Below are 25,716 nucleotides of genomic sequence, written 5' to 3'. Positions count from 1 at the left end.
TAACGAATGTAACTCGAATAATATCTTTGTTTATATATATACATATTATTGGTAGGCGGACGAGCCTATGGGCCACCTGATGGTAAGTGGTCACCAAAGCCCATAGACATTGGCACTATAAGAAATATTAACCATTGCTTACATCGCCAATGCGCCACCAACCTTGGGAACTAAAATGTTATATCCCTTGTAATTTCTGATAAAATCCTTTTATATACATGTATTTATGTATATATGTATATTATTAGTTATATACGATATTATTTGTAGTTATTTGGTTTAAGTCGATAGAACGATATCGAACTCAATTCTCGAATCTAGATAATGAATGCAAGTGACGTTGATTGCAATAAATCAAATATGCCTTACCTTTTATATAAATAAAGTCCGGCAAGTTTATGATTAACATATAAGATAATGTTCCGTGTGATTTAATTTTATTTTATAGAATAGGAAGGCGGACGAGCATATGGGCCAGCTGATGGTAAGTGGTCACCAACGCCCATAGACATTGGCATTGTAGGAAATGTTAAACATCGCTTACAACGCGCCAATGCGCCACCAACCTTGGGAACTAAGATGTCCCTTGTGCCTGTAATTACACTGGCTCACTACCTCTTCAAACCGGAACACAACAATACCAAGTACTGCTGTTTAGTACAAAATTTATTATAGTATAATTAATAATAATATATATATATATTTATTTATTTTATATATTTACTAAAAAATTATATGTACGTCTTACAAATTTTGAGACATTTATTCACGTAGGCTTTTAATAATCATAATTGTAATATTATGTTCAATTAAATTTATTTATTCTATACAGCCAAGATGGCCCAGTGGTAAGAATGCGTGAACCTTAACCGATACCACTGAGTTTTCATGTGCTTAATTTGTGATTATAATACATCTCGTGCTTTACGGTTAAGGAAAACATCGTGAGGAAACCTGCATGTGTCTAATTTCACTGAAATTCTGCCACATGTGTATTCCACCATCCCGCATTGGAGCAGCGTGGTGGAATAAGCTCCAAACCTTCTCCTCAAAAATGGAGAGGAGACCTTAGCCCAGTAGTGGGGCATTCACAGGCTGATATTATACTATATGTAAATTAATTTACACTAAGTTTTCGGTCAGTCTATTTTATCATACTAAAATCTTGTACAGATCAATACACCTTATTTTTTATTCATTCTCAACATGAGCTTTAACATGATAAATGGAAATTATTTACGGGGTTTTCGAGTGGGTCTTGCCCTCAAGGAAATAATATAAAACAGAATCCTATATGACTTATATATATTACATTTAGAACTCAACCCTAAATATTATAAATATTTTAAATTTCTTTACCGAAAATGGTAATAAGTATGTAACGAAAACTTAACAATGCTTTGTATAGTAATTAGCCATTGAAAGGACGTTAGGTTATACACGTATATTAAATAAGAATATTTATTATCACAAAGAAATATATAAATGTAAAGATTATATGATAGGTTATGTTTCAATCGAAATTAAAGTATATGCGCGGAACACTCGTTATGTCAAATTTTAATTTCAAGTAATTAAAGCAGGTATTTAAGGATTACGTAAGCTCACATAGGATGATTAAGGGGTATATGTCACAGCTAACTGAAAAAATAAAGACAGTCGCTTATATACAAAGTCAGACATGACGAAACACGATAACAATAATGTCCTCCGGAGCGAGTTCGACCACAGCGGCCAATCTCAAGAGAGATTAGCCAACTGCGCAGGATATTATAGTGCGCAAACACAGGTACAGTATATTCCCGAACTCTCATAATCCGATGGGACCAATCGGACACAACTGGAAAGAGTTCAGGTGCAGAAACAACGGCCTTACGTACACACAGTTCCAACTTCCAGACTCCGGGTTGCTACTGAGAATTTTCTATAGAAAAACCCGATAACTTTTTATTGGCCCGACCTAGGATTTGAACCTCGGGGTCTGCAGCCTTATATCTACCACTAGACCAACGAAGCAGTTAACGAAACACAACACAAAATTAAATGTTTACTAACCTTGTAAATATTTAACTAATATATACAACATTATATATAAAAATCTCGTGTTATGAACGCACTCCTCCGAAACGGCTCGACCGATTTTTCTGAAATTCGTTATGTATATTTGGGAAAAAAAGATCATAAAGTATATTTCATACCGCTAGCTGATAAGGGTGTCCCTATCCAGAATTTATTTTTCTATTTTTTTGACATTTTTTTTTTGTATTTTATTTAGATTTAGCGTCAAAAAATACATATAACCTCAAATTTTCACCCTCCTATCCCATCATCCCATTTTGTAATCACTATTTTAGTATTTTTGTATGAACAATATCAAAATAATTACTTATAGTGAACCTCATCGAACTTTCGTCCACGTCATTCACGAGAAGCGTCGCGTCATTTTGACATTTGAAAATTTGTAACGATTTATTTAATTGATAAGAAATATAAACATGTTTTATGATATTGAAAAGATTGGTAAAATACTAAAAGATCAAATACATTGTCAATTAAATACAACAATTTGGTCTATTTATACGTATGTGTTACAGTGAAAAATTCCAGCAAGACGCAAAGGGGCCCATTTGAGCCGTCGAACTAATAAAGCACGCAAGCACGCGTAATAATAGAGCAGAAAGAACAAACGAACAAATCCAACAAAATAACGAAAATGTGCGTGTGAGCATGTTACCACTGAACGGTTTGCACATCGACACGTATCCAGTAGGAATGTTTAGGCTGTTCCTGAAGTCCATTCGCACACAAAAAAATATCGCAAAGGACTTTGTTCCTCCCCGGGTCTCTTCTTCCCTAACCGTACAAAGTTTTTTTTATCATTTTCATTTACACGGGACTTATATCGTGTCTTCATCGCAATTATATGGAAGAAAGTCAAGAAACCGAAATTGTAGCAAGTGTAAATAATGCAATCTTGAAAAACAAGTTAATAAATCATGTAAATTAATTCAAGTATACATACATTACATAAATTCAATATAGACATAATTCGAGTGTTTACTATTGACAGTATAATCAGAGAAATGATAGTATAATCATAACTCAGCTCAGCCTCAAAAAAACTATCGAAAGAAAAAAAAAACAAAATCAATGACCATTATTTATCAAGCTATTATAACAATATTTAATTTATAGTAGACTCCGGTTTGGTTGTTTGAAACTTTTAAAGACACTTTTAATTTTTAATTTATTGTTAAAGGGTTTAAATTACTTTGACAACATTCAAAATAAAATCCTTTAGAAATAATATCATTATTCTGAGTCAAATTTAATTATTTAATGCTATAAGTTAAACTTAATTCCATTTGACTCTACTCCACCTGATGGTAAGTGGTAGTAGAGTCCAAACGCGACGACGGCCAGTACAGACGGGAAAAACGTTCTGCACTAGCCGCCTTCGCCTTGCCGGCCCGCAAGATGCCTCTTCACGCCTCGTTTGAAGGAACCCGGGTTGTAAGAGGAGGGGAACACGTGAGCTGGTAAGGAATTCCATTTTTTGGAAGTGCGACAAAGAAAGGAGTTGCCAAATTTCTTTGTTCGCGATGGAATTGATGTCACAGTTAGGCGGTGACATCGAAAACCAGCTCGCGTGGACTTAAGAAGGAAGGGGGAAGCAGGAATTAGAGAGAATAATTCCTCAGAGCACTCGCCGTGATACAGTCGATAGAAAGCGATCAGTGTTGCTATCTCACGACGCAATTGTAAAGGTTCAAGGGTGTTTGTGACATTTACGTCGCCAATAATGCGCACTGCACGTCGCTGCAACCGGTTCAAGGCCTCCAGTAGGTATTTAGCGGAGCCATCCCAAAGGTGCGAGCAATATTCCACGCAAGACCGTACCTGTGTTTTTTACAGCAGGCACAGTTGTTGTGGCGTGAAAAAACGCCGCACCTTGTTCAGAACTCCGAGTTTCCGTGAAGCTATTTTTATAACAGCCTCGAATCCCTTGGACTAAGATCGCAGCGAACGTCAATCCCCAGCATAGTAATTTTGCTTTGTATCACCAGCGGAGTACCACAGAGGGAGGGAAGAAGGGAAAATGCTGAGTTTTTCGCTATGAGAGCGCATACCTGTGTTTTCTTGGCATTAAACTCAACAAGATTATCAGAGCCCCATTTGGCGATGAGCTCTAATGTCCTATCGAGTTCAATGACTATTATTGTTGTGTTCCGGCTTAAAGGGCAATGGAGCCAGTGTAACTACAGGCACAAGAGACAATTTAGTTCCCAAGGTTGGTGGCGCATTCGCGATGTATGGTTAATATTTTTATAGTGCCAATGTATATCGGTGGGGGTGACCATTTCCCGATATTATAAAGAAAACAAATAACGGACCACCTTTTTATAATAAAAAGTTCTGTCTTATAATGTGGGACGAATTTTCGATAAGCCACCACTGACACACGAAATCCGTAGACATAAACTAAGAAAACAATAATAAATAAACGCATAAAAAAAATTCGCAGGGTGGTGCTTTATGCATATATGTATAATGATAATCAATAAGTCGCAAGGCCAAACAATGTCCGTTTGTGGCTTAGTTTTAGGCACACCATGTTTATCACTAGTATACGTGGCATGTTTCTCGGGTGGGCAAACCATCGAGCTTATTTGTGTTGGCTAAAGACGGACTGACAAAAAATATCGTACACTCAATTGCTCTTCGAAATACATTAACTGCTTTAGGATAAAAATATATTACTTTTTTCAATTTAGATTTAACTTTTAATCAAACAATGAATATTTCCATTACATTAATGAAATACATTGAAATGAGAAAATGAATAGTTTGTGTTTTTTGTTTTTATCGGCGGTTATCGTCTATAACGCTCCTACGCTACTTTTTCTGTCATAGATCCCAAACCCACACACTTACAATAGATTCGTTACTTTTTATTTTAAAACCAAAATATTCAGTAAATATAATTTATAGGGCAGAACAACGTTTGCCGGGTCAGCTAGTTATATATAAAATTCTCGTGTCACGGTGTTTATGGTCGCACTCCTCCGAAACGGCTCGACCGATTTTTTTATGTATATTTGGTAGGTATGACAAAAGGTTGAAAAGTATATTTCATAACGCTAGTAATTTGTTTATGTTTTACAATAAACAATATTATCCCAATTTAATATAATAAATGTGATATGAGTTTCTATTTTTATGACATCGCAACAGTGTTTATAAATATATTTCGATATAATTACAGTTTCATTTGATGATTTTATTTAAAAAACTGATTTAAAATAATTATTTTTCATATTCTTCACGGTTTTTTTTAATTCAATCCATAATAAATCCTCTTCAGTGTCGGATTAACCACGTAGCAAATACAGGCAACTATCTGCTAAGGGGCAAGTTGCCCAAAAAAATAGTCGTGGAAATAATATATATATTTCAAAAAATATCAAAGCTACGTTTTTTTTAATCTCTGCATAATAATAGGTCAAAGATCATCGTCTTTTTTGAAATATCTCTCAGGTTTTTTTATCGCCATTAAATAAGGAGATTAAATTACTGCTGACGGTAAAATGAGTGACTAACCTACCCAGACGAACTATGAAGAGAGTCGTAGCGTACTTACCTTCTGTTTTTTGAGAATTAATCGCTCTACGTGGCCTGGCGTGTAAATCCTTTAACGCCTGTTTTGAAAATTACTTTAACTTGAAAATGTAACACGATGATAATGCCTAATTGATAGAAATCTGTTAAAAAAATGGACGAATTTGAAGCTCATGAAATTCCTAAAATAATATTGTAAGTTATTTATGTATATTTTATAAAATTATTTTAAAATATAACACGTTTGTATTTGACAATGAACAACATTTTTTTAGGTATTTATAATAATTATGTAGGTGGACTGGCAATTTTGCCACGGTAAGTTAACATCGCCCATAGATATTGGTGGTATTATTTTTAACTACATTATATTATCGTCACCTTGAGAACTAAGAATTATTTTATATTTAATTTAAGTCTGGGCCTGTAATTGCACTGGCTCTCTCATCCTTCAAACCGTAACACGACCATACTGAATAAGAATAATTTATAAATTTATTCATGCTGACGTAAAAGTGAGCGGAAGTATTAAATATTCATATTTAATATATTTATAAATGAACGTCAATTAAATTCCTAAATTATATCGTATAATAAGATTTTCATAATTCATGATTGATGTAAAACACATACGTATTAATTCTTTAATGTGATTAATTAAAATTGTTTGTAATATTTAGGGTTCACTAATTAGAAATGTAATAGAACATGACGCTCTCTTGCCCCATGTCCACTGTCCACCACCGCTCTCTAAGCCCATGTGTGTGTGTTACGCATATATACTCATACATACTCATACTTCGTTGCTAATACATTATTATAATTTAATAAGGAATATATATTAATTTTATGACCCATTTAATGCGTTTCTTTAATTAAAATTCTTTCAAAGGCAATTAATTTCAATGTTTCACATCCGCTAGGCATCTCGGTACAAATCGTGACTACGTGAATTGGGGCAAGCATTAAGAATATATTTTTCAGTGGAATCGAAATTCTAACTATCTGGAAGAAAGATGAAGTCTTTAAGATACTCAGCTGGATGTTGGGAGTCCACTTAAGGGCTCAGAATACGCGTGTCCTAAGGGCGCGACGTCGGGAAGGAGGTAATCTGACAAGTGGAGAGGGAGCTTTATTATAAAATTAAAATTGTAAATTGACGAGTCAAAAGTTGCGACAGTCTCCATGAATAAAGTATATATGGCTTTTAAATTTTAACAAATCACAAATCGCGCCATAACCTACTTATCGTTTGAGAACCAGAAACAAAATGGTGATTCGGAGATTTGACTTGCGTCTTTTTTATTTAAGCATTTGTATAAAGATTGATTAACAGCCTCGTTGGTCTATTTATATATTAACTTTGTAGTCACAAAGCAGAGATGGCCCAGTGGTAAGAAGGCGTGAATCTTAACCGATGATCCTGGGTTCAAACCCGGGCAAGCACCACTGAATTTTCATGTGCTTAATTTGTGATTATAATTCATCTCGTGCTTTACGGTGAAGGAAAACATCGTGAGGAAATCTGCATGTGTCTAATTTCACTGAAATTCTGCCACATGTGTATTCTACCAACCCGCACTGGAGCAGCGTGGTGGAATAAGCTCCAAACCTTCTCCTCAAAAAAGGGAGAGGAAGCCTTTAGCCCAGCGGTGGGACATTCACAGGCTGTAACGGAGTCACAAATAAGGCCGCAGACCCGGAGGTCCTGGATTCATACCCCAGGTCGGGCCAATAAAAAGTTATTGAGTTTTTCTGTCTCTAAGTAGCAGCCCGGAGTCTGGAAGTTTCAAGTGTATACACTCCCGTGCCTCGGAAAACACGTAAAGCCGTTGGTCCTGCGCCTGAACTCTTTCCGGTCATGTCGTAATGCCATCCCATCGGATTATGTGAGTAAGGGAATAGAAAGTGCACCTGTGTTTGCGCACAAACTTGTGCACTATAATATCTCCTTCGTAGTTGACTAATCTCTCTTGAGATTGGCCGCCGTGGCTGAAATTGTCCGATTGTCTTGTTTATTTAAGTACTCACTTCTTCTTCGATCTTATCAAAGATATTTGGAAAGTTAAATACTTTTTTAATATGACATATTCATAATAAATCCAGTTTTCCCAGATGTACAAAATCTTTCATGTAATAACATGAAAGATTGGGTGTATTGTAATGTATTGGGTTTTTGTTGATTTAAAATCTCACGGAACATTATATTGATATGGAAACTTAAACTTGCCTCGTATTTTACTGATATAAAAGAAAATGAAAAATATATTAGTTTTATTGTTAACGTCAATTGCATTCGTTATTTAGTTTCGAGAATCGAATCCGTAAGGTAAGTTTCTCATTCAGTACCCTGTTTGTCTAAATATTGATTAGAAGATTTTTTATAAAAGCAAAATCGACTTCAAAATGCCTTTCGGAACTGTAGACTTGATTTAATTTAAATAACTTTAAATAACATTTATCGATTACATAGAATAAAATCAATTTATCTAAGAAAATATCCGAGATGGCTTAGTGGTTAGAACGCGTAAATCTTAACCGATGCTCGTGGGTTCAAACCCGGGCAAGCACCACTGAATTTTCATGTGCTTAATTTGTGTTTATAATTCATCTCATGCTTGACGGCGAAAGAAAACATCGTGAGGAGAGCGTTTGGAGCTTGTTTCACCACGCTGCCCTAATTCGGGTTGATATGCCACAGGATACACATGTGGTAGAATTTCATTGAAATAAGACACATACAGGTTTCCTCACGATGTTTTCCTTCACCGCTAAGCACGAGATGAATTATTAAAACAAATTAAAAATAAAAAAATTCAGTGATGCTTGGCTGGGTAACCCGATATCAGCGGATAAAATTCAGGCGTTCTTAACGTCTTCCATCTCAGCATCACTCGTTCGATTCCCTTAATATTATGCAGTATTTATAATTATTTTCTCATTTTATTGTATAGACAAGATGAGGAGCATCGAAGCTATACAAGAAGAAGCGCGAGCAACGAATGACGCAATTAAGAAGGCAATTTCAAGCGGAGACTCTTCCGTGCAGAAGTTTTACGACAACGTTGTGGTCTTTGTTACTGGTGGGTCAGGATTTATTGGAAAACACATGATCGAGAAAATCCTTAGGTATTTAGATTTTTGATTTCTTTTTCTTTTTTTTTAAAGTATTTCGTCTATTTGTTTTAATGGTACTGATTTGATTCAGTAACTCTTCAGTGAGCCAATAACGTTTTTATAAGTTTTCCAGAATCGTTCAAATTGCCTGAATTAAAAAAAATTGATCACAATTTAAAAAAATCGCTGTGTATAAATATTACTTTATGTCTTTTGTCATATTTATTTATTTCATTAAGACTTCAACGTTATATATTTAGAAATATATTTTCTTATTCAGCATATAAAAATAGTGTTACAAAACCTATACTACAATTATAGGCTAAATTAACATTAAAAAAACTACTAATTGACGTAAACGAATATATAATTGAATATTGACATTAACATGAACTAGTAAACAGCAATGTGATCTTAATTTATATAACAAAAGTAAGTAGATTATATTGGTACCTATCATCGTTCATATGTTTGGATATTTTCCATAATAGCCTGTCTCAGTTCAAACGCAACGTTTTGAATTTCATAAATAGTTGCCCTCGTTGAACTGTCTTTCAATCGACCCAATTTTACTTATTATTCACTAACTTATATAGAATTGACATTTTTTTTTGTTTTTTTGTTCTTTAAAATTGATTTGTTTTTCTTTTGTTCTCATTTTTTTTTCTCTAAATTAATATGTAAGTTTATATAAATATTAAATACTCAATCGTAAATTTAATAATAATTTCAAAATATTTTTAATAATTTTAATGATGTTAATGTATTTGTGTTTTTATGGACTTGTAATTTTTAACTAAAAACTTTATTTAATGACTATGTATAATGTAATGTTTTTACGAATGATGTGATTACCTATAATTAGTAGAACATTTGTCAAAAAATCTTTTAAACCTCTATTTAAGTGCCTGTCTAATGTATCTATTGTTGGTTGTCCAAAATAAATAAATTTGTTTAACTTACGTGCTAATTATGACAAAGTTATTCGGCAAAAACCTTTCACCCTTCTCACGTAGTATATGGCGTTATATCAAAAATTGTCAAGCCATTTAAGCCTTATTTTTTTATTTAAGGAAGGTTGGGTCCGACTTCACCGGGTCTACTCGACTTTCTCTGTTCCGTTGTGTGATTAGTACACTGCCTCACAGACAGACTAGAGTTTATAAACTAACTTATTATTTGAGACATTTAGCACCAACTAACTGATATATTTGGAAACTTTGCAATGCATTCACCAGTTTGTCAATTTTATATTTATATAATGTCATCATTAGAGGCAAATTTGCTCTTATTCTGAGAGGAATACGGTCCTATTTATTTGTAATTAAAATGTGACGTTTTTATTATTAGATCGTCTAATGTTACAAAAGTCTACATGTTGCTCCGAGTTAAGAAGGGGAAAGCTGTTCAAGAAAGGCTTAAAGCTGTTTTAGAGGATCCGGTATGTTGCAATCCAATTCATATTGTTTGTTACTCAATTGTGCTAAAACAGCGAGACGGAATTGGTTAAAATTTATAATAGGGACAGCTTATACCATGTCTTAGTACATAAGCTAACTTAAAGCTATCATAATGCCCCCCCCCCCTCAAACTCTTTCAGAAGCTACTGTAAGTATGATCTCAGAAATGACAGGTTTTAAGATGAAACAGATACAAATAACAGCTACTATTGATTATTTTAATTGGATGTTATTCCTTTTCATAATCACAGTAATTTATGAATGTATTGAATGCTTCTTTGGTCTCGCGGCTAATTATATGCTTGATCCCTAGGAACTGCTTCTTCGTGTCAATAAAAAGTATTTTTTATATTTATTATGTGAAATATTTTCATTTCAGCTTTTCGAGGAACTTTTTATGGAACAACCGAACTTTGTTAACAAACTCGAGATTGTTGAAGGCGATTCTAGCGAAGATAACCTCGGTATTGATGAGAAGACTTGGGCGAGGCTGAGTGATGAGGTAACGATGACATTTTTTGATGAATAAATAGAGAATATTTGGACAGGGTACATTTCATGTTAATATTAAGGCTTAACAGCCTGTGAATCACACACTGTTTAACTAAGGCTCTTAAATCTCTTCTCCTTTTGAGGATAAGGATTGAGGGTTACTGCACCATTAGTTGGTAGAAGCATATGTGGCTTTGACATATGCAGGTTTCCTAAATATTTTTTTGTTTAACGCGGAGTAAGAGGTGAATTTGACCGCGTTGGACAAAAATATTCCAACCCAACCGTTATAATATAATATTTTCATTCATTTAATTTTATACTATTATTTCAGGTCAACGTAATATTTCATGTTGCAGCGTTGTTAAATTTTCACGACTCCATAAAATCGGCGACTTTTACTAACATTAGAGGGACCAGAGAGATGCTTAAATTAGCTAAAGCTTGCAAACACTTAAAGTTAGTTAATATTTATACTATTATATACTTTATAATGTTAAACAAAGTAATTTACTAACCCTTTCAATAAATATTAGAATTAGTGCTTACTTCAAATTATTCATGAGTCATTTCTCTGGAACATAAGTAACAAAATCAAAAATGTACCTAATAAAATTAAAATCACTTTGAATATAATTAATTTCAAAACTGGAAGGATTTTTTTATTACTTCTTTAATACGTCAATTCGTCTTATAAAAATTTATAATATAACTTTGTGCTGCAATCATTACATTTTTTTTATTATTACCTATGTTCGTAGATCAGTTGTCCACGTCTCTACAGCGTACTCCCACGCCATAAAGGATCGTATTAAAGGAGATGTTAAAGAGGATTTCTACCAGAGTCCTATACCTCCTGAAACAATGATACAACTCGCTGAATGTGTGGATGATGATAAACTTGATGCCATGATCGAACCGTGAGTACAAGATCGTATAAAATTACTATTTACTGCGTTCAAATGTATCAAAAAGTATTTTCCATCTTCTATTTAGCACTTTCGATAGTCTTACGTCTGGTTTACAATATTTAAGAAACGATTTATTAAATATCAGCGTTAGTGGTTATGCTCATTGCCAATTTATTAAAGATATAGCTATAGGATTTCCATGGTGAAATAAAATATAACAATATAATAAGTATTCATACTTTTAATTTTCATTTTTAAGATTTAAGGTACAATGGCCAAACCGTTACACAATCACAAAAGCAGTCGCTGAGGACCTCGTCAGGGTCATGGGAGATGGCTTGCCTATTTGCATCGTTCGACCAGCAATCGGTAAAATATACGTAATCATAAAAAAACTAAGAGCTTTTTGCAGAAACTACCTTAAGTCTATTTCAATGGCAGGAGGTAAAATAAACATTGACCATGAATTGATCATTTGACATCATTGGCCAAGATCTAAGATTATCTGCGGTATTCATTATGGATAAATGACGTTTTGAATATAAGCGTTGTTATCAAAACTTTCGAATTAAAATAGATATAAGCAGTTGTCTGGAATAGTGTTGTTTTATACATAAATATATATTAATAAATAACTGATTACAGTACATAATATAGTAGCACAATTATCAAATCGCATGAAGTATATAAATCTAAATTTTTATACTCCTGACATTGGAATATTGTAAACGAGTTTTACTCATAGGACTACTATGAGTAAAAGTCGTTTACAATATTACAATATAGATGCATATTTCACTAATTTTCATCACAATATATATTTCCGAATGTTTATTCAAATAGCTGATCATCGGTAAACGTTAGTTCAGCGATTGCTTTCTGTTATCTTTAGCCTTGATAATTACTGACAATGAACTTAACAACAACATTATTTACCACACCTTGTCTCAAATGCCTTATCACCAATAATTTCTTTTATTTCAGTATTTCTTGTATTATTCATTTGCTTTTCTTTTTTCTTTTTTGTTATGTTTGAGTACTTATCGTTTTATTCGTTGTTGCAGTATATAGTATGTGTATTTTTATATTTACATTTAATAATTGGTTTTGTTTTAATTAAATATTAATATTATTTTATTCATACCACCACCTACCCCATATCCTATCTGTAATTACTTACACTTGGTTGCCTGGAAGAGATCGCTATGTAGCGATAGGTCGCCATAAGTGTACATTTATTTCGGCAATATACATGTTTTGTATTTTTCTCTTTGTGGTGTGATGTACAATAAAGTATTAAAGCAATAAAGTATTAAAGTAACTAAATATTCCTAACAATTACATGCCTTTTTCTTCCAGTGGTATCTGCGTACAGGGAACCAAAGCTTGGATGGGTTGACGTTAAAAATGCGTATGGACCAAGCGGGGTGAGCAGCCACCGTTTATATATACTAACAGTCTTATAATTAAAGCTTATATTAGATTAGATCTGATGCGCCAAAACAAATCTATATAAATAGATGTTGGTGCATCTTGTTGAAATTAATAGACTTCGACACCGTTTTAATGGTCACTTAAAAAATTGCATGTACATGTATTTTTCATTGAGAGAGAAAGCTGGTTCCTCCTGACTGGCCTAGGCCAGTCTGGGTACCGGCCTCGGAGTTGCCCCATAACCCGGGCTGTTCCTCACCGGCAAGTTGTCTTGCCATTTAATTAAATTTAATTTTATTTATTGCAATTTTATTGAGAAAGTTCTTATATTATACATTGTTATAACACGCCGCTAGATTGCACACATTTCTGATCAATACACTTAACTTATGTCTACATCGATTTTCTAGATAATAGTCGGTTGCTGATATTTTATCTCAACTTCAATTTTTCATCAAAATATTTAAGATGAATCTTTTTTACCCGCTCTGAGAATAAGTTTTATTAACGATGGATTTCCCCAATTTGCCTCCTCCACCCATGAAAGCCTATTAGTGATAACGATCACACCTGCCCTGCGAAGCCCAAAAATATATGCCTAGAAGTTCTATCATTATTCTACTTATTAATTTTTACTAGGTGGTAGGTCTTTGTGCAAGCCCGTCTGGGTAGGTACCACCCACTCATCAGATATTCTACCGCTAAATAGCAACTTAGTATTGTTGCGTTTCAGTGTGAATGGTGAGTGAGCCAGTCTATTCACACGGGACATAATATCATATCATCTTGGTCCCAAGGTTGTGGCGCATTGGCGATGTAAGGAATGGTTAATATCGCCAATGTCTATGGGCGTTGGTGACTACTTTTCATAAGGTGATCTATTTGCCCGTTCGTCTACCTACGACATAAAAAAAATAACTATTTTTTCAGATAATACTTGGACTTGGACTAGGCGTTATACGGACTTTATTGGCTGATAACATAAAAATCGACTTTGTACCCGTGGATATCGTCACCAATACAATAATAACAGCAGCGTTGGAGACACACGACAGATATATAGCAGGAAACCAACAGCCAATTATTTATACAGTTAGTGGCAAAAGAAATCCACTGACTTTCTGTGAGTATTTTAAGAAAACGAATTATATCGCAATTATGAATGACGACTTGTTGCTATTTTTTTTTTCTTTTATTAAATTTTGTTATCAAATTTTTAACTGTGTAAATTTTGTAACACCATGTTTAAAATTAACTTAAAAGTACCTATTAAAATTGATAACACTTATTATTATATATTTACTGGTGGTAGGGCTTTGTGCATGCTCGTCTGGGTTTTTCTTCTTCTGCCGCAAAACAGCAGTACTTGGTAGTGTTGTGTTCCGGTTTGAAGAGTGAGTGAGCCAGAGTAATTACAGGCAGAAGGGACATAACATCTTAGTTACCAAGGTTGGTGGTAAATTGATGATGTAAGGAATGGTTAATATTTCTTACATCGCCAATGTCTATGGGCGGTGGTGACCACTTAACATCAGGGGGCCCATTTCCTCGTCCGCCTACCTATAACATAAAAAGAGTACTTTCCATATTACAGGGGAACTTGTGGATGTCGTGAATAATGAAGGAAGAGCTCTTATACCAACAAAAGCATTATGGTATTGCGGCGCATTTATTACCCCATACAAGTTTCTGTACTTAATACTAACAATGATATTACATTACATTCCTGCTGCTATAATTGATGGATGCTGTTTGTTGGTTGGACAAAAAGCAAGGTAGTATTATTACTAATGTACGAGTGTCATTCTTATAATAAAAATGACTCGATGAAGAAAAAATCCGTTGACGCTATGATTTTCTTCTTGACCGACTTCGACCATACGGTCATTTTTGTTAGTGATATATAAAATCTTTAAAAATTAGCAAATTATCTATGATCTCTGTGAGTAATATGTCAAAACTATAATATTAAATTGTCTATGGTCTCATCCCAATATCGTTGATTACAGTCCACCACAAGGCTACGTGTGAGTTGGGTCTATGTGTCTATGACACAATTATCACGTAAATAATATATAGTGGAATAAAAAAAATCAAAAAAACTAATAGTATCAAGCCGAGATGGCCCAGAGTAAGAATGCGTGAATCTTAACCAATGACCGTGGGTTCAAACCAGGGCTAGCACCACTGAATTTTCATGTGTTTAATTTGTAATAAAAATTCATCTCTTGCTTTACGGTGAAGAAAAACATTGTGATGAAACCTGCATGTGCCTAATTTTACTGAAATTCTGCCACATATGTATTCCGCCAACCTACATTGGAGCGTGGTGGAATAAGCTCCAAAACCTTCTCCTCAAAAAGGGAGAGGAGGCCTTAGCGCAGTAGTGGGACATTCACAGGCTGTTACCATACCAGCATACCAATAGTAACAATAATAGCGTTAAAAAAATGTCTACGTTTAAGTAGTCAATGCCTAGTCTAGTGGATAGTTAAATAAACAAAACAAAGAACATACTATACCTATGTGCTTTGTTTATAAGGCCGCAGACCCGGAGGTCCTGGGTTCAATTCCCAGGTCGGGCCAATAAAAAGTTATTGGGCTTTTCTGTCAGAAAATTCTCAGTAGCAGCCCGGAGTGTGGAAGTTGGAAGTGTGTACACTCCCGTGCCTCGAAAAGCACGTAAAGCCGTTGGTCCTGCGCCTGAACTCTTTCCGGTCGTGTCGGATTGCCGTCCCATCGGATTATGAGAGTTAGGGAATAGAGAATGCACCTGTGTTTGCGCACACACTTGTGCACTATAATATCTCCTGCGTAGTTGGCTAATCTCTCTTGAGATTGGCCGCTGTGGCTGAAATCGGTCTGGAGGACATTATTACCAAGCATATATAGTACAATAATAGTCTCCTTTGTATCACTGTTCATACGGACACAAACATAAATATACAAATATTTCTTTCTATTTTCATTTATTTGTAATTAAAGTCATAGATTATTGAGATTATTGTAAATCCTTCTTGCAAAGTATAATTGTTGCCTTTTTATACGTATGTACGAGTACAGTACTATTACGTATTCTATCATATCAATTAGGAGAATGATTTTAAATAATATTTTTTTTTAATTTTTAGGTTATTAAAGGTATACAATTTGGTGCAATCACTTTCTTCGGTTTTGACATTTTACAAAAACAATGAATGGAACTTCCACGACGCGAACACTCTGAGTCTACACAAAAAGTTATCAGAAACTGACAAAGTGATATACAATTGTGATATTTCGTCTGTAGACATGAAGGAATTAGTTTTAGTATGGAGTTACGGAGTTATGAAATATATCGTAAAAGACGATATGGAGAACAGAAGTTACGCCTTACGGAAACAGTCGGTGTTGAGAGTTGTACATTATATAGTACTCCCATTGTACTTGTACGGGTTATTTAAACTGACGTCGACTGTTATTATATTAACATATTTTGTTATTGTTATGTTTTGTAAATACCTACTTGCATTATTTTAAATTGTAACTTGATGATACATGGTGTTGTGAAAATTGTGTGAAAAATAAAAAAATCTGTCGACTGTTTTTAATTTTAATCATTCTACCATCCCTCTGACATCCTTGTTAGGAAGATTTCGAATTAGTTAAAAAGTAATAATTGTCCATGGGATCATCGTACGCGTACCTAATTTTTTATAAGTTTTTTATAATTCATCTCTACAATTTGACAGTGCACAACTGATTTAAAATTGACATTTTGTCAAATTCAATAGCCGCAGCAACAGATACGTAATATAAATATAATAATACCTAATCGCTTAATGCCTTGTCTCAAATACGCCTGTCAGACATGGCCGCAAACAAGAAATAACATGGAAAAAATTTGGATCTGCCAGCGCGCCATAGAACGGAGCTTTATGAACATAAAATAAGAGTTAGATTAGAGAATAAGAAAATAAGGAAAATTACCTCAAAATTGGAGCTCAAATGGAAATGAACAGGACATTTACAAAGACTGGACTTTAACAGATAGACTCAAGTGGTGACCAACTGGACACCTAAATATAAAAAACGAAGGAGAGGTAAGCCCCTGAAAAGATGGAATGATGACATCATCAAAATATCTGTGCATCTTTGTCCTAGAATAACAAAGCAGAAAGAGATGGAAGGAGTTCCTTACACCGACGAGAAGTTAGTGTTATTTAAATAGTCAGTGTTTGGAATAAATAAAAGCTTTTTACTTTTACTTAATACCTAATTCATTTATTACAATTCATAATCATTAATTCCTATCCACACTAACTATTGCTCCAGATCTTATGAAATAAATAGTGTGTTGCCAGTCTTCTCGACTGACTCCTGATAATAGTATACATATTTTGTGTTTTTCCGGTGTTTACTTACTTACAAAAAATGACTGAAGTGTCATCCTATAAAATTGTTACTCAAAGGAATAATAGAAAAACAAGGAAAGACAAACTATTGTTGGATAGTTTTGATATCGATATATCGTTATGTAGAACATAATTAAGATAGCCTTAAATATATTGTAAATTTCTTGATATAATGTCTACATTTTAACGTTACCTATTTTATTAGTTAAATACGTAAAAATTACAACGTACGAAATCATTAGCATAAAATTATAATGTATATAACATTATATATATAATATTATTTACACTGTTATATCCTGCTTAACTCAATAGTAGTTTGTATTTTAGTGTTGTAACTATATAACTTATAATGTCAATTCCAGATTAAATAACTTTATCTAATAATAAAATCTTGAAATAAATTAAATAATAGAATATATTATACTTTTATTTTTCCACCATTAGATTAAAGGACAAATGTAGTGCATTTCAATTACGATATCTATTCTGACTTTAATATTTTCTTGTGGTGTAAACAGTCAAGTTTATCGCAAATATTAAACAAAAAAGCTTGCAACACTGGTATAATCACAAATGACAAACCGTAAACGTCCGCCTTCTAAGTTCTTGACTTTTTGTGTTTCTGACAGTAAATGAAAATAACAAATTTATTACTTCGTATACACAACATCATTAAAAACTTTAAAATAAAATGGATTTGAACAGAATGAGTAATACTAAAAAGCTTCAACTGTGTAGATGGTACTTTAAAGGTAAGATTTTTATTTATTCATTATTTATCGTATAGTTTTAATAGTCCTACACAATGGGTGGTGAAAATGGTACTAGTTAAAAATAATATAAAATGGAATACTTATGATGTGCTTTTTATAAATTTAAGCATAATTACAAAGTTGTTTTTTATAATACTTTGAGGCTTTGCGTCGTTTCATCTGAGTCGTAGGTCGGTCATATCAGTTATTTAAATTTTAAGGGCTGAGTTAGCCAGTGTATAGGCCCAAAAAATTCAAATTCTTATGAAATTAACAAAAGAAAATACCTTCCATTCGTTTGCTAACATTTCATTGTTTATTTATTGCAAACAACCAGTTTTGTAGTTAGTTTCATACTTCAATATTTATTCTTGCTAATTGCCTCTTTCGTAGCTATCTTATAAAGCGGCAGATCCCAACGAGGGTTACAATCCAGGTCGGACCAATAAAAGAGTTATTCAGTTTTTCTGTCAAGAAATTCTGTAAAGGACCATAACTCAGAGTTTAGAAGATGACAGTTTTTACAATAAATAATATAATTACTAATATTATTCTGGTTGTATTAACACAAACATAATATCTTCTACACAACAGATTAGTCTCCTAGAAGAAAGGCTGTTATGTTTAATAATTTTATAATAATTATTAATTATTATAAAATTATTACACGTCTCTTTTATAGAATATTTTATAGAATAGGGAGGCAGACGAGCATATGGGCCACCTGATGGTAAGTGGTCGCCAACACCCTTAAACATTGGCATTTTAAGAAATGTCAACCATCGCTTACATAGCCAATGCATCACCAACTTTGGGAACTAAGATTTTATGTCCGTTGTGCCTGTAATTACAACGGCTCACTCACACCCCTTAAACGGAAACACAACAATATCAAGTACTGCTGTTTTGCAGTAGAAAATCTGATGAGTGGGTGGTACCTACCCAAATGAGCTTGCACAAAGCCCTACCACCGATAAAATAAATTAATAATGTCTTTGTACTTTGCAGTTGGATTTGTGCTGCTGCCATTTGTGTGGGCGGTGAACTCGATCTGGTTTTTCAAGGAGGCGTTTATTAAACCACCATTTGATGAACAGAAGCAAATAAAAAAATGTATGTTAACTGTAATGACATTATTTTTGTATTATCTGCGCTAAGGCTAGACCCATCTATAACTTATTTTAATCTCAGAAGTAAAGACAAATAAATGACTTTGATGATATAATTGACTGAGATCATGATTAATGATATTAATTATTAATTTGCATTGTTATTGAAATTTTGGAATTAAAATTAAAGTATATATAAGAAGGTAAGTGTCGTAGTATAAATAAATATATATGGCCTTTCATAAAAATTGTTTAGTGGGTCAAATGGCAAATGAATAAAATGAGAGAGATCGAAATCAATGATCTGTCAAAAACTTTTTGTAGTGTATAATGCAGCAGATTTATCAAAAATTGCATGGAATATGAAAATCTATGGTTTGGTTTAAGTAAAGTTAGGGTCAGTTGAAATATTTTTGCATGTATTTTATATAATTACAGATGTGATAATGAGCGGTGCAGGTGCGTTGACTTGGGCGGTGGCATTAGTGTCATGGGCAGTTGCGTTCCAGGTGCAGCGTGTATCCTGGGGTGCCACGGGTGATGCTCTATCTTTTATAGTGCCTCTAGGACGTGCTTAGTGAACTTATAAATATAATCTATCACAATTTAATTAGTGTAAAATGATTTGTGAACCAAGATTTGGAGACTATTTAACACATTTAATTTTAATTTTTGAATACTTTTTAGTGCAGGGGGAGTCATAGTTGCTTGCTATTTGGTATAGTTAGTTGATACAAGTAAATACTTCTATATGAGGTGGATTCTTATAATTCTGGTTTGTAAATTAAAGAGCTGAGATGGCCCAGTAGTTACAACATGTAGATATTAAACAAAAGACAACAGATTTAAACCCATAACCAGCTCAATTAAATTTGAATGTGCTTAATTTCTTGTTACACATTATCTTATAAATATATCTCGTTTAACATATATGTATGTTATTCACTCATATAAGATTATTATTTTTCATATTCATCAATAATGTAGCAATTGGATTTAGCTCTAAAACTTCTTAATATCAGCGCCCCTACCAAGCTGCACTTATAGACTATTTTAAATACAAATAACATACAAATACTACTCAAATAACTGAACAAATAACAAAATAATGAGTACATTGTTAATTTAAAAGGTGCGCATATGAAATTTGATTATGTAAAAATGCACCGCACTTTCTTAACCACCATTAACTGTAAACATCACTTTAAATGCTTTCAAAATTATACATTGTCTCCGAATTAGAAGCCATGACCTTTTCATTTGCACATTCCTTCGTTAACTATCAATCTATAAATGTATTCTATCAGTTTATAAATGTATTGTGAATAAAAAAAAATATTTATTTATTTTTAGTGAGTAAGCAAATTGTATATAAGGCTATAAAAATAAAACCATTAACATACATCTAGTGTTTTATTTGCACATTATGTACAATATATGTATTATTTTATAAAACTTATAATGCTGTTCCTATCATTTTCACATTGTTGATTTACAAGATGCTGTCCTAGGAAATTTTAAAATTATTACTATAGTAAGTCTTATTGTGTAGCTATTCAATCGATATACAAAATTTTCTATTCAATGTAGAACATATATAGGCACAGCAATATGAATTGAAATATTTTCTATTTATTTCAACTCATGACCAAGGGAGGAAATGCTCAGAGGTTGGCAGCACTGGTTTACGGTTTACCTGACAAGCGCGTTGACAACTGACACTTCATTCTTCATTGCGTTTGTGGATTTTGCTGCGAAAACTTTATACTTACTTTATAAAACGGTTCTCGGGCAAATTTTTTGTTTAAAACCTGTAGCAAAGTAAATTTATAACCATGTTATTAGTGTTTAATAGCTATAATGTGTGTTGCTCATCGTCTTCCTCGAAGGAAGAGGTGGGCATAGCATCTCCTCCGCCTAATAAGCTAAGGAAACGTCAGATAAGTCACCTGGACCCATGAGTCGATTCATTCATAAATCAGGTTAATTATATTTCTACTTATTTAACTCATAATCGCATCATTCGCCGCATACAGTTCTATACACTTTAAACTCATATAAATAAATACGCGTCTCCGCGGGGTGAGGGCGGTGTCGTTTGAAAGGGGAAAACAACCCTTATCAACCCCAAATTCGAAATGCGAATTTTAAACGCAATCCTCCTTGCAATCTTATATTGCCTAACCAGGTTGAAAAACACCATTCAATAGAAATGCTACTCTCGGAGAGAAGTTTAATCCTTCGTATGCCGGAGCGCATATATGCGCTCGAACGTTATCTCACAGTTCAAATTTTTTTGTTTTACACTACACTAGAGAAACAAATACCTAGCTCTTTTTTATCCATAGTAGTTGATATATATTCGTCTCCCTCTCTCTTTTTTATTAGATTACCATTTCGACCAATCAGCGACGACGAAATTCACGTCGCAAATTCGCGCGCCAACATCATTTTTTTGTATGTTCGCAGCCATATTTGTGAAAATTTCGTAAATTGCAAAATGTTTTTCGAATATAATTAACAACAATAAAGTGATTTTATTCATGTTAACAAAGGTTCTCGGGTAAGCGTAGTATTTGTATATTCTATTTATAAAATAGCTTTTTGTATTTCTTCCGCAAAGATTTTAGTTTACCCTAAATAAAACTAATATTATTATTTTTTTAAACTTATCAGTCAATTATAATAATTATAATTTATATTTTAATTATTTAAATACAGTTATCATATTAAATTAATTTCATACGTAGGTATTCATCAATCTTTTTTAAAACATTTTTGTATCAATAAGATTCAGGTGTCAGTTTCAGGTTGTGTTCGGCTCCTACTATTTGTGAACTCATTTTATAACTGCAATGTTTCATATACAAGAAAATGAATAAAATATAAACATATCAGACTGAGAACACCTTATATGGACAGATACATTTTTAACATTTTATGGTAAAAAGAAAACTTATTTACCCAATTTTATACAAATACTAAAGAGTACAGACATTCGAAATATTTTTTGCAACGTGGGATAAAAGCATAATGGAAAAGATTTTCATCATACCGATGAATTTGGTTGGTAAGCAAGAGATTCCTCTCGAATCTCGACTTCAGGATTGCTATGAAGTTACGATAGCGAACAGTATAAATTTTAATTTGGAGAGCGCAGTCACAATGATGAACATTGGAATATAAAGACAATTTAAAGCGCCAAAACCTTTCTTTATAATATATGTAACAAAAACACTCTGATGTCAGCCCTAGATTATGACTAAATTCAATCAATCTTCCAGCTTTGGTCTCAATAAACTAAAGTATTTAATAAAATCATGGGTCACTTCGTGTTTTTTTTAACCGATAAAAAATAATTATTTAATATTTATAATCATTGATAGACCCTTTAAGTTATAATGTAATTATACATACAATATTTTATTTTTCGCCATGAACTGGATTCACTTTCTGCTAAATCAAATTAAAGATTAGCAACTTTGCTCTTAATTAAGATAATTTAGCAGAGCTTTGAGGACAATTTTTGACGAGGCTGCTGTATATACAAGTACCTTATCCGATGACGTTACCTTATTCTTGTCAATATTTTGCGTTTACATATGTAATAAAAAATACTATTTCAGCTTTAAGGAAGTTCTTAAACTTTTATGCCAAAGTGGGCGGATATAGTACATGTTCAATGGAGCCAATGCACGATTTAAATACAAGAGTTAAACGAAGTATTGTTTTATATATATAGAACAATTTTTACCAATTATAAGTTCACAGTCGAGAATAATCCTAAAAAATCTTACAGTCAGCGATAACATAATTCCATACAATATTTTTTTACGTCATTAACCATATTCGTAAAATCTAAATTGTGGTTCTATGGTATTTTCACTTTGTGTTAAATCTAATACAATTAACGTAATTAAAATTGTGTTGTAAAAAAGTAAAAACAATCATAATAAATGAGTAAAACACTGAGACTTTTATTCAACAAATATTTTAAATAATCTGGATATGAAAGCTAGTGATAAAAAAGAGTATACAAAAACTTTCGATAATATTGTCAAAATAAAGTTTACGCCCGGTTATAACAAATCATAGCGTGCGACCTATGAAAGAGACAGAAAAAATCTATCTCTTTCATAGGTATGTTCTTTCTCTTTCGTGATGCGGCATACGAAGGGTTAAAGCCTCCTAGGGCTCCTAAATTTCGCAAATTTTATTATTTCCAGGGTCGCTTCAGGTGCCGACAAATGCAAATCTTTGAGAAGCTTTCAGAAGTGCAAACGGAAAAAATAATGTAATTTCTTTGGAAATACTTCGAGATCTGCATCGGTGGTTAGAAATAGTGAAAAACAGTTTAACAGCATTACACAAAAGAAGAGTGACATATTTCTTGACAGCCGATGCAGCAAATGCGGGCTGGGGAGCTTACCGCAACAAATACATGTCAACTAAGAAAGCCAGTCAAAAAACATGGCATGCAAATCTGAAGAAAATGTATGCAGTGTGCGTAGCATTCCATCACCACCAAAACATTAAAAAATGCTCATATCTCTTCAGCTCGTATACAGTCAGACAATCGGACTTTAGTATCTTATATCACACAACAACTTGCAGAGGAACAATATCGATAGCTCTTCTGAAATTAATCACCAAGCTTTAAGAGCTCGCTTAACAGTTAGCTCTGTCAGCAGCCTACTTTTCGAGGAAGTTAAATGGCATTGCTGATCGATCCATACCAGAATGACAACAATTATCCCAGGCCATGAATATGCAAAATCAACAATTTTTATGTTGAATAAAACAGCATTACAACAGTCTTGCTGGTTGATTATTTTTAATGAAAACTAGGATTAAATTTTCGTTTTACAGAGCTAGGCTAGGGGAAGTTTAAATAATAAGACGCTAAAGAGGTTTATCGTCAATAAGTTCGGAACACGTTCATATTTTCAACAGTTTTGTTACATTTTGTTTTATGTTATTTACTGTTATTTTATAAAATATTCTTTTACAAAGACAATTACAATCATGTAGAAAATTAGATTTTTGATTAAATGATAAGTTAGTCGAGTATATGTGGAATTATAAAATATTTTTTGTTTTATTTCTATCAAGTTGAATCCAAAACTCAATGGATATCCGAAGGGGCAAGTGGTACAAAAGGAGTAGTAAACCTCACACATAACGCCCCCTCCCTCCTTAAATCAAAATGCGAATTTCAAACAAATCCATTTATTTTACTCCATATGTATTTATTAGCTTTCTTTAATTATATTTTTTTCAATATCTCGATGATTCACTTCTGTCAGACAACCCGTGTCGGACACAGGCCACATTTTTATTGCCTCTTCACTCTACGGCTTTAGCCCATTTCAATGTTAGAAATAAAAGAAATGCAAGAGTTTGAAGATTTACAGATGATATGGTGATTTTATAATTAAAGTTAAATAGTTACATTTTTTTTACACATACATACATCAATAAAAAACATACAATAAATATATTATGAAGTTACAATATATATATGACGGCGTGGTATCGATCACGTGGGGCAATTCGTTGTCAGAGCCGTCATCAGACATGTTGTAGGCGCAAAGTAATAGTTCAGTCTCGTACAACTGTTGTTTATTTGTTCGCATACAATCGATAATCACAAAATAAAAACAATTAACCACGCCGATTATAGTGGTTGGAATCGCAGTAAGTTCGATACAAGAAGATGACCGTTGGCCTGGAGTCCCTTTCGCAAGTCCCTCGCCCGAGAACGTTCAACAAACCTCAAGTATCCGATGTCAAACCATTAACAACTCATAACGTACTACTTGACGTTTCCGAGCACCGCTTATAGATGGCGTTGTACTTAAATTATGGCGTCTTATCTTTGATTCTGCGACATATATATATATGTATATATGTGGTAGACAAGATATTGATGCACCTTTTGCTTAGTGTTGAAGAAAACTTTGAGTGAAAATCTGCATATTATTGAATTCCAGGTAGTTTGTATTAAGAAGGTTTGAACTCTGCTATGATTTTTATTAATAAAAAAAAACAAACAAAGTTGTATAGTCAGAGTCCAGGGGATTCCCCTTTTACTAGAAAAACCCCGGCTCCGTCAACAATGCATAAATGTAGAAATAAAACAATTGTTTGAAATGTCACACACAGTCGATATAGAAATTTAATATAAATATAAATCTACAAACAATACAGATTACCAAGATTATGACGAAAACAGTTTTTTTTTTAATTATTAAGAAACAAATACCTTTAATTCTTTATATCAAAATTCTTACAATACAAGCTTTTATTTAGCGGGAATTTCGAACAAAGTACGTTAAATTAGAATAATTATATTGTATTCTCATCAGCATCAAAAATACACAAAATTTTTAGATCAAACGGTTGTCTAGATATGGTCGAAATGT

General features: G+C 33.1%; 2 protein-coding genes across 4 annotated transcripts in view; both read left to right on the top strand.

Moving 5' to 3' along the window:
• The window catches only part of LOC126778846 (fatty acyl-CoA reductase wat-like), a 49,010-nt gene extending 32,392 nt beyond the window's left edge, over positions 1–16,618 (top strand). Inside the window, exons 1-11 of one of the 3 annotated variants that reach the window (XM_050502556.1) lie at positions 6,667–6,725; positions 8,574–8,748; positions 10,087–10,177; positions 10,576–10,698; positions 11,023–11,147; positions 11,450–11,608; positions 11,859–11,968; positions 12,959–13,026; positions 13,964–14,156; positions 14,628–14,808; positions 16,165–16,618. In XM_050502556.1, the coding sequence (XP_050358513.1) occupies positions 8,579–8,748; positions 10,087–10,177; positions 10,576–10,698; positions 11,023–11,147; positions 11,450–11,608; positions 11,859–11,968; positions 12,959–13,026; positions 13,964–14,156; positions 14,628–14,808; positions 16,165–16,552 (1,608 nt within the window). In that variant the 5' untranslated portion in view covers positions 6,667–6,725; positions 8,574–8,578 and the 3' untranslated portion in view covers positions 16,553–16,618. Of the gene's footprint in view, positions 1–6,666; positions 6,726–7,435; positions 7,509–8,573; positions 8,749–10,086; positions 10,178–10,575; positions 10,699–11,022; positions 11,148–11,449; positions 11,609–11,858; positions 11,969–12,958; positions 13,027–13,963; positions 14,157–14,627; positions 14,809–16,164 lie in introns of those variants that run through there. The other 2 variants (XM_050502555.1, XM_050502554.1) reach the window with 2 other exon arrangements.
• A 1,401-nt stretch (positions 16,619–18,019) lies between these two features.
• Positions 18,020–20,695, top strand: LOC126778943 (gamma-secretase subunit pen-2). Its single transcript, XM_050502697.1, has 3 exons — positions 18,020–18,182; positions 19,191–19,295; positions 19,730–20,695. The coding sequence occupies exons 1-3, from the start codon at positions 18,122–18,124 to the stop codon at positions 19,867–19,869; spliced, it is 306 nt and encodes a 101-aa protein (XP_050358654.1). The 5' UTR covers positions 18,020–18,121; the 3' UTR covers positions 19,870–20,695.
• Positions 20,696–25,716: the final 5,021 nt, after the last annotated feature.

Source organism: Nymphalis io, chromosome 27 (genome assembly GCF_905147045.1).
Source record: "Nymphalis io chromosome 27, ilAglIoxx1.1, whole genome shotgun sequence".
Taxonomy (NCBI): domain Eukaryota; kingdom Metazoa; phylum Arthropoda; class Insecta; order Lepidoptera; family Nymphalidae; genus Nymphalis; species Nymphalis io.
The sequence above is the reverse complement of the archived record's forward strand: the minus strand, read 5'-3'. Positions and strand labels throughout refer to the sequence as shown.

What these genes read in the sequence shown, in the direction of transcription:
- LOC126778943 (XM_050502697.1), top strand. Translation starts at nt 18,122, where the DNA reads ATGGATTTGAACAGAATGAGTAATACTAAAAAGCTTCAACTGTGTAGA. An exon ending in GTGTAGATGGTACTTTAAAG is followed by an intron (nt 18,183 to 19,190) that starts GTAAGATTTTTA and finishes TGTACTTTGCAG; the next exon opens with TTGGATTTGTGCTGCTGCCA. An exon ending in ACAGAAGCAAATAAAAAAAT is followed by an intron (nt 19,296 to 19,729) that starts GTATGTTAACTG and finishes ATATAATTACAG; the next exon opens with ATGTGATAATGAGCGGTGCA.